The 10,000-nt window shown below is 41.2% G+C and overlaps 2 protein-coding genes across 10 annotated transcripts in view; one reads left to right on the top strand and one right to left on the bottom strand.

Annotated features, from left to right (window-relative positions):
* Positions 1-10,000, top strand: part of LOC307256516 (scavenger receptor cysteine-rich domain-containing protein DMBT1-like) — a 394,296-nt gene that overhangs the window by 264,961 nt on the left and 119,335 nt on the right. The gene's annotated exons all lie outside the window — the stretch shown is intronic.
* trappc11 (trafficking protein particle complex subunit 11) overlaps positions 1-10,000 on the bottom strand; it is a 30,616-nt gene that overhangs the window by 9,403 nt on the left and 11,213 nt on the right. Inside the window, 9 exon segments of the mRNA XM_080035534.1 lie at positions 1,428-1,558; positions 1,968-2,100; positions 2,913-2,974; positions 3,537-3,682; positions 4,339-4,393; positions 4,635-4,713; positions 6,034-6,113; positions 8,325-8,412; positions 9,402-9,543. Of these exon segments, the coding sequence (XP_079891660.1) occupies positions 1,428-1,558; positions 1,968-2,100; positions 2,913-2,974; positions 3,537-3,682; positions 4,339-4,393; positions 4,635-4,713; positions 6,034-6,113; positions 8,325-8,412; positions 9,402-9,543 (916 nt within the window).

Here is a 10,000-nt window from a genome sequence, read left to right as displayed (position 1 = left end):
TGTTACCTGGTTGCTCAGGCTGACTGCTAGCTTGTTACCTGGTTGCTCAGGCTGACTGCTAGCTTGTTACCTGGTTGCTCAGGCTGACTGCTAGCTTGTTACCTGGTTGCTCAGGCTGACTGCTAGCTTGTTACCTGGTTGCTAAGGCTGACTGCTAGCTTGTTACCTGGTTGCTAAGGCTGACTGCTAGCTTGTTACCTGGTTGCTGAGGCTGACTGCTAGCTTGTTACCTGGGGCCTATCCGAAAACTTTTTTTTGCATAGGAAATTTCCTTTCCTATCGAGATGAACCGGAAGTACTCGGCGGATAGGTGATCCGAATTCTCCAAATGCTTAGGAAAGGAGCCTCGATTCATCCTTTAACCCTCCTTTAGCATAGGTTACTCCTGACCAACCTATGCTAAAGGAAAGGAGATAGTGGTATCCCATAATCCTTTACGGCGGCAAGATTTAAAGCAACAGGCCACCGCCGGAGTTTACCGACTCTACACGAATACGAACGAGAGGTAAAACAGAAGAGAGGAGAGGAGAAGAGAGGAAGATTTAACTCGGCTAAAACAAAATACCCCCCCCCCCCCCCCCCCCCACACACACACACAGGCTAAAGATAATAAAGAACTCATAAAAGACCAACATCATAATAGTTATTTTCGTAGCACATAATTTACACCATAAGAAAATAAAATACCAACTTCACATTTAATGAAGTTACTGGGGGCAGTTCATTTCAACATCAACACAAGTGTAGCCTCTTTTTATTCCACATGTGAATTGGGATATATGGGAGTGATTCTCACTCTGTTGGCGACAACCTGATTAAAATCAATATGAAAAGAACGCATGGATCAAACGAGCGCTTGTTGTGGTCAATTTTCGGAGAATAGGCTATAGTGTAGTTTCACGCTAGTGACTCACGTCAGCAATACTCGCCGTCGCGCAATGACGTTGGTTAGGAAAAGTGGAGTCGAATTCATTTGAAACAGTGCTGTCCTTTCCTATGTTCGATAGGAAGCACCTTTCATCTCTCCTTAACCCCGATGACGTTTAGGGGTTAAGGCATAGGAAAGGAGGCTTATAGGTTAGGAGATTGGACTTTTCGGATAGGCCCCTGGTTGCTGAGGCTGACTGCTAGCTTGTTACCTGGATGCTAAGGCTGACTGCTAGCTTGTTACCTGGTTGCTAAGGCTGACTGCCAGCTTGTTACCTGGTTGCTGAGGCTGACTGCTAGCTTGTTACCTGGTTGCTGAGGCTGACTGCTAGCTTGTTACCTGGTTGCTCAGGCTGACTGCTAGCTTGTTACCTGGTTGCTCAGGCTGACTGCTAGCTTGTTACCTGGTTGCTAAGGCTGACTGCTAGCTTGTTACCTGGTTGCTAAGGCTGACTGCTAGCTTGTTACCTGGTTGCTAAGGCTGACTGCTAGCTTGTTACCTGGTTGCTGAGGCTGACTGCTAGCTTGCTGAATGCTAGCGGTTGAGGACAGTCGGCTCGGAGGAAAACCTGGAGCTGGATTGGCTGATCCACGTGGAAGCTGGGGCACTGGAACCGAGCCTTACACTGGACTGGAGGGTGGAGGGAGAGAGGATATACAGCAGTTAGTATGACTTGACAAATGGATGTATTACAGTTTATGATTGGGATTAGTGCCACAAAGATCAGTTCTTTTTTTTTTTTTTTTAAAAGAGGGGAGTGACAGAGAGGGGAGTGACATGCAGAGAAGGACCACGGGTGGGAATCGAACCCGGGTCTGCTGCTGGGCCCGGCCCGGGAGGGGGACGCCTTACCAACTGAGCTAAAGGCGCCCCACAAAGAACAGTTCTTAACAAATATAATTTGTTTGTTTTCTGGAACAAATTGAGGTATCTTTCTGTATCTGTCTGTCTGTCTTACTATCTGTGTGTCTGTGTCAGTGCATGTGTCTGTATTAATGTATATACTAACTGAATGGGATGTATTAGTGTGTATACATACTGAATGGGATGTAGTCCTGTACTTCTATGTTCATCTCATTAGCTCCAGACAGAGCGGTGCGATCGCTCCAAAGCGCCCGAGCTGCAGACACCGAAGACGGGTCACACTCTGACTCCGCCTCAGGGACCTCGTTCTGAAAATACAAAGAAATATTAATTAAACATTTCTATTAATTAAATTACCTTGTTCTGAATATACAAAAAGATTATTAAAAATATTTCTAAATTTGTCTTTTTATTAATATTATTATAGATTTTTTTTTAGATTTTTTTTTAGGTGTTTTAAACTTTATTAGAAGGTTGAAAGGTAGATAGGAAAAGGGGGAGAGAGAAAGGGATGACATGCAGTTAACAGCTGTAAAAAAAGTTTGATCTAAAATATGTATATATTTGTGGGGCACTTGGTGTAGTGGTCAATCCAATTTCCCTGTTTCCATGAGGTATCTTCCATTCGATATTACTTTATTGTAGAGTCAGTAATTCTTGAGAATGCTTTGGGCCACTGTAGCTATAGCAACATGCCTGTTTACAGACCCTAGGCTTTGTTTTAACACTGTATTTTTTCAGTCCACACACAGTACATACAGGTAGCAGGAGATATGAGGAGATATTCACTGATTTAAGTAAGTAAGTAAGTAAGCTTTATTTATATAGCGCCCTTCACAGACCAGGGTCACAAGGCGCTTCACAATACACATTTTATACATACACTCAAACACCGATGGCAGTAGCTGCCATGCAAGGCGCTGTCTGAACCATCGGGAGCAATTTGGTGTTCAGTGTCTTGCCCAGGGACACTTCGACATGTGGGTAGGCGGGGAATCGAACCTCCGACCCTGCACTCCAGAGGCAAACTCCCTACCCACTTCGCCACTGCCGCCCCATTTAGACCTTTGGACTTTTAGATGGAGTATCATAGTGAGTGATGGATTTGATCTCTACTCACCATCAGAACTTTCATCAGATTTTTCTCGATCCTCAACTTCTGTTCGTCCTTCAGGGTTGAAGCTACAAAACAAAGATGAAGTTATATTATCTATCTTGTACTTATATCGTTTTTTTTTGGTTTAGTTTAGTTTTGCTGCGTACTGAATGTGATATCTTTTTAAACATTCAAATTAATTGAAGTTGAGGTCCAATCTAAAGTTTGTCCCAGATGTGCACAGCAATGAGAAATTATATTTATTTATTAAACCAAATTTACACGTTTTTACAGCAACAAAAGAGACAATGCACTAGAGGAAAAGATTGAATAAAATGTAAGCAAGCAACACAATAAAAATAAATAAAAAATAAAGTAATAGAACTATAAAAAAAAATGTGTTGTGTTTATTGTGAAAAAAAAAGCTTAAAATAAAGATACAAAATAAATGGAAAAATATCAGACATTGTACTAAGTAACTAAACAGTGATGACTTACCTCTGCCCAGGAGTTCCATGCTATATATGATGTAATCTTTAACACCGGCCACACACACACACACACACACACACACACACACACACACACACACGCACACACACACACACACACACAATGTAATAAGTAAGTGTAACAGTGATAGCGTACCTCTGCCCAGTAGTTCCATGCTGTAGATGATGTAATCTTTCACGCTGGCCATGAGGAAAGCACATCGCAGAGCCGTGGACAGGATGGCTGTGAGAAGGCCCCACCAGCGCTCTGTACGGTAGTCACACATCACATAGTCCAACAGCCTGGGACAGAGGGAGGGAGACACAGTTTAACATTTTCTATTAAAGGAATAATTCTCTACCCTCAATCTTCCCTTGGCCCAGCTGTACTGTTAATCCTAACCCTTACATTGTACTATGTGTGATGTCACGCATGGTAAAATGTAGGGTTAGACAGTGAGACCATAAAACACTCTTTCTGCCTTTTCTCAGGCTAGGATGAACCAATTTCTAAAATGTTTGCACATTTATACTACATAGGATCTCAGAGTTCAACACACCTTCATATTTCCACCAGTGAAGTAGGACTTTAATGATAACATCTACTCTGAGGGAGCAGTCAAAGTCGACAAGAAGCAACAATTTTAGCGACAAAGATTTTTTTTTTAAAGTTTAGAAAAAGCCGCTGACCGGCGCTATGTTATACGTCTTGCAAGGGGCTAAAGAGTGGGGCCGTTCTGGTAGTGTAGTGGATTGAGCGCGTACCATATTGGCTCCAGCCTTCGTTGCAGTGGTCATGGGTTCAAATCTGACCCGTGGACCTTTACTGCAGGTCATCCCCCCACTCTCTCTCTCTCTCCCTCCCCCTCTCTCTCACCCCATTTCAACTCTGTACTGTCTAATAAAGCTTGAAAATGCCCCAAAAAAAGATTGGGAATTATCTTTTTGTGTGAACTCACTTGAGGGCTTTGGTGTAGTCCTTAGCGTGGTAGTATTCCTCTCCCATCTGCACCACTGAGAACAGCACACAGACACAATAAGACACAAATACTAAACGCAACAGTAAAAGGTGCAGCAGAAAAGAGAATGCTGCAACGAGCTAAACACACTTTCTGATAATACATATAGTTATAAACATGACAAAAATTTATTTTCGTATGTCCGAAAAGGAGTGGGAGGAAGTCTTGGAAGTATTAAAGCAATATAGTTTAGTTTAAACTCTATAATTTGTGATGTAATTCTGAGTGATACTCACTGAGGTGGCTCTTCATGCGAGGACATTTGTATTTCTTGAACTGAGCGACAGCGTTACTGAGCAGAGCGATTATCAGCTCCTGGAGGCGGAAGAATAGTTTTAATACAATAGTTTATTCATTCAAACTTTATTTAAAATCCATAGATCATTGAGAGAAAGCTCAAATGGTAAATGGTAAATGGACTTGACTTATATATCGCTTTCTAGCCTATTTTCTCAGCCCCAAAGCGCTTTACATATCTTACCACATTCACCCATTCATACACACACTCATACACCGATGGTAGAAGCTGCCATGCAAGGCGCTCTCTGAACCATCGGGAGCAATGTGGGGTTCAGTGTCTTGCTCAGGGACACTTCGACATGTGGCGGGGAGATGGGGGATCGAACCTCCGACCCTGCACTCCAGAGGCGATCTCCCTACACACTTCGCCACTGACGTGAAACTTAGCATTAGCAGTGCATGGCTAAATCTGAGTTCTGGGCTATATTTGGTCTAATCAGTGAAGAACATACATAAATACACATTCTCATATACACACACAACAAAACAAACAAGATTAATAGGTACATGGTAAATGGACTTGACTTATATATCGCTTTCTAGCCGATTTTCTCAGCCCCAAAGCGCTTTACATATCTTACCACATTCACCCATTCATACACACACTCATACACCGATGGTAGAAGCTGCCATGCAAGGCGCTCTCTGAACCATCGGGAGCAATGTGGGGTTCAGTGTCTTGCTCAGGGACACTTCGACATGTGGCGGGGAGATGGGGGATCGAACCTCCGACCCTGCACTCCAGAGGCGATCTCCCTACCCACTTCGCCACTGCCGTCCAACAGTTTATTCATTCAAACTTTATTTAAAATCCATAGATCATTGAGAGAAAGCTCAAATGTACAATGATGTGCAAAGAGTGTAGAGCACATAAGAATAAAGACTAAAAAAATAAAGAAGTTAGTAAAATCAGTCTATAAAACAATGTTAAACCAAAATTTGTATAAAATTTAATTAATTTAAAAGCAACTCAAAAAACACCAGTGTCTCTCAAGTGGGACAATATGGTATTGCAAACCATTATACAGAAAATTTCATATTTTGAACAGTGATTATTTCAATTTCTACAAACAAAAAACACCAGAATAATTTTAAAGATTTAAAGATGCTATAAACTAAACTATGAGTTGAACCAAATGGGAATTGTAAAAAAAAAAAAAAAAAAAAAATACATATTGACAATAAATAAGTGGCTACAGTGTGTATTGTGGTTAGTGTATGTGTGTGTGTGTGTGTGTGTGTGTGTATGTGTGTGTGTGTGTGTGTGTGTGTGTGTGTGTGTGTGTGTGTGTGTGTGTGTGTGTGTGTGTGCGTGTGTGTGTGTGTTGTTCTTACAGAGTGTGGAACATCTCTCTCTTTCATCTGCAGAGCCAGAATCCCCGTCTTTTCCTTCTCTGCATCTGGGGGGTCGATACCTGCAGAATATAACAACACACACTTTTAATTAGACATTTGATAAAACTCTTAATTTGAACCTTATATTTATTTTAAATGACTCATATTATGTTCTATATTAATTTGATTCTGTATTTGTTCTCTATTCTAATTGATAAATAAATATGTTCTAAATACAGTATCTCACAAAAGTGAGTACACCCCTCACATTTCTTCAAATATTTCATTATATCTTTCCATGGGACAACACTGAATAAATGACACTTTGATATAATGTAAAGTAGTCAGTATACAGCTTGTATAACAGTGTAAATTTACTGTCGCCTCAAAATAACTCGACACACAGCCATTAATGTCTAAACTGAAGGCAACAAAAGTGAGTACACCCTAAGAAAAAATGTCCAAATTGGGCCCAAAGTGTCAATACTTTGTGTGGCCACCATTATTTTCCAGCACTACCTTAACCCTCTTGGGCATGGAGTTCACCAGAGCTTCACAGGTTCCCACTGGAATCCTCTTCCACCCATTCATGACGACATCACAGAGTTGGTCGATATTAGAGACCTTGCGCTCCTCCATCTCCCGTTTTAAGAAGCCCCAAAGATGCTCAATAGGGTTTATGGCTGGAGACATGCTTGGCCAGTCCATAACCTTTACCCTGAGCTTCTTTAGCAAGGCATTGGTCGTCTTGGAGGTGTGTTTAGGGTCATTATCATGTTGCAATACTGCCCTGTGGCCCAGTTTAAGAAGGTTGAGTGCACGTTTTCAGCGTCATACCAAGAGGTTGGCTTTGGAAAATAGACGTATGAATACTGCCAGCATTGCTGCAGGTCTTGAAGGGGTTGGGGGTCAACCTGTCAATGCTCAGACCATATGCCACACTCTGCATCATACTGGTCTGCATGGCTGTCGTCCCAGAAGGAAGCCTATTCTAAAGATGATGCAAAAGAAAGCCCACAAACAGTTTGCTGAAGACAAGCAGACTACGGACATGGATCACTGCAACCATGTCCTGTGGTCTGATGAGACCAAGATAAACTTATTTGGTTCAGATGGTGTCAAGTGTGTGTGGTGGCAACCAGGTGAGGAGTACAAAGACAAGTGTGTATTGCCTATAGTCAAGCATGGTGGTTGGAGTGTCATGGTCTGGGGCTGCATGCATGAGTGCTGCCAGCAGTGGGGAACTACAGTTCATTGAATGCTAACATGTACTGTGACATACTGAAGCAGAACATGATCCCCTCCCTTCATAAACTGAGCCGCAGGGCAGTACTGCAACATGATAATGACCCCAAACACCCCTCCGAACGACCACTGGCTTGCTAAAGAAGCTGAGGGTAAAGGTTATGGACTGGCCAAGCATGTCCCCAGACCTAAACCCTATTGAGCATTTTTGGGGCTTCTTAAAACAGGAGATGGAGGAGCGCAAGGTCTCCAGTATCCACCAGCTCCATGATGTTGTCATGAATGAGTGGAAGAGGATTCCAGTGGCAACCTGTGAAGCTCTGGTGAACTCCATGCCCATGAGGGTTAAGGTAGTGCTGGAAAATAATGGTGGCCACACAAAATATTGACACTTTGGGCCCAATTTGGACATTTTAACTCAGGGGTGTACTCACTTTTGTAACCGGCAGTTTAGACATTAATGGCTGTGTGTCGAGTTATTTTGAGGGGACAGTAAATTTACACTGTTATATAAGCTGTAAACACGCTACTTTACATTGTATCAAAGTGTCATTTATTCAGTGTTGTCCCATGAAAAGATATAATGAAATATTTGAAGAAATGTGAGGGGTGTACTCACTTTTGTGAGATACTGTATGTACAATGCCTTATATTAGTGCAAGGTCAGCATCTGAGTTTGAGTCAATTGAAATGTCTTTGTTTTTTCATAATAACAGTAAGCTATCTAGACAGACAGACAGCCGGATAAACAGACAGATAGATAGGTAGACAGACAGACAGATAAACAGACAGACAGAACAAACAGACAGACAGACAGACAGACAGACAGACAGACAGACAGACAGACACACAGACAGACACACAGACACACACACAGATAGATAGCTAGACAAACAGGCAGACAGATAAACAGACAGACAGACAGACAGACAGACAGACAGACAGACAGACAGACAGACAGACAGACAGACAGACAGACAGACAGACAGAACGACAGACAGACAGACAGACAGACAGACAGACAGACAGACAGACAGTGTGTTTACTCTGGTGTCCCTGTCTCCAGAGCCTCTGTCCGTAGAAGTCCAGCGCTCCAGTTTGAGAGTCCAACGATTCAGAGGAACTCGCTGCAGCCTGGAACAAACAGACAATCACATTAAAACAATGTTTAAAAAAATGTTTTAGATATTATTTTTTGTATATGAACATACACCATTTTTAAATATATTTTTAAGATTATTATGAAGCAATTTATTTCACGTAATTTCTGGCAACAATTAAAAAAAAATCTTGTATTTTCCGAATAGTGGACAATAAAGTTTACTTTAATCTTAAACTTAAAGTTGCTACAAGGAACTTTAAAAAAATATATATTTCTGCCAGCGAGCGGGAGGGAAGAAAAGGGGGTAAAATGTTTATAACAATGTTTTGTTTTGAGAATTTGAAATAAAAAATAATTGTTCACAAAAAAATATATATATTTCTGTAACAGTTTTCCTCTGATAGATAGATAGATAGATAGATAGATAGATAGATAGATAGATAGATAGATAGATAGATAGATAGATAGATAGATAGATAGATAGATAGATAGATAGATAGATAGATAGATAGATAGATAGATAGATAGATAGATAGATAGATAGATAGATAGATAGATAGATAGATAGATAGATACTTTATTTATCCCGAGGGAAATTCAGGTATCCAGTAGCATAAAACAAGACATACATTAAACATACATTAGGCTAAAATTAAGATATATATCTAAATTAACATTTAAAAACTAACAGTACCTATAATAAACTTTAACCTAAATTAAAATATAAGATAAAATGAACAGTAGCTACAGTAACGTTGCAGACAGTAAACAGTGCAAATGAAAGTAAATCAGTGCAGATGTAAGTAAAGTAAATTACATGTCACAGCAAACGAGACCATCATATAGTTTTACTAAATGCCTCGTCATGGGTTCACTCCCCCAGGAACAACAGCTGGCGTGGTAAAAACTGTTAAAAAAAATTCTAAAGGGGGAGCAAGAATTAACACAAATTGAAAGTTCCTCGGAGCAGCTTTAATCTTAAAGCCCCTTATAAACCCATATCTTGAGTGTTGTGTCTGACCTGGCAGAGAGAGTGTGCTTGCTGCTTGCGGTCCTGGCTGTAGCATGCGGCCTGCTGGTAGTAGAACCCGGGGTTCTGGGTCTGGATGGCTGTCAGGCCCAGCTTGATCGCTTCATCAAACAGCTCACCAAACGACTGGAACCTAGGAGGAGCACGGAGGAAAGGGTATAACACACCATCACTACCGTCCCATGAACCCTTAACCCATTCCTTTGTGCTTTCGACGTGTCTATTTGTCTGTGGTGTTATTATCTTGTTGCTTACTATGCTAAGGTGGTTTTTGTACCAATCACACACTTGCACCTACGAGCGGAGTGTGAGAGTAGCATTTTTTTTAACCTGTCTTTCCCTGATGTTCTCTTTTTCCTTCCTACTTTAAGGGGGCGCAGTGCACGCTGCCGACTCTTCAGTGTACCCCTCCTGTCTCCCATGTTTGTTACTGTCACTGAATGTCTCTTGGTGGGGTATAACTGTAAACATAATTTCGTTGTTTTGGTACAATGACAAATAAATCATCTTGAATCATCATTACATCACTCAAATCCTTCTCAAAATCTATAAAACACTGGTTACTGACAAATCAAATATGCGGCCATAAT

The sequence above is a fragment of the Ammodytes marinus genome (genome assembly GCF_949987685.1).
Source record: "Ammodytes marinus genome assembly, chromosome: 10".
Classification (NCBI taxonomy): Eukaryota; Metazoa; Chordata; class Actinopteri; order Uranoscopiformes; family Ammodytidae; genus Ammodytes; species Ammodytes marinus.
Note: the sequence above shows the minus strand (reverse complement) of the source record. Positions and strands in the feature narration are given on the sequence as shown.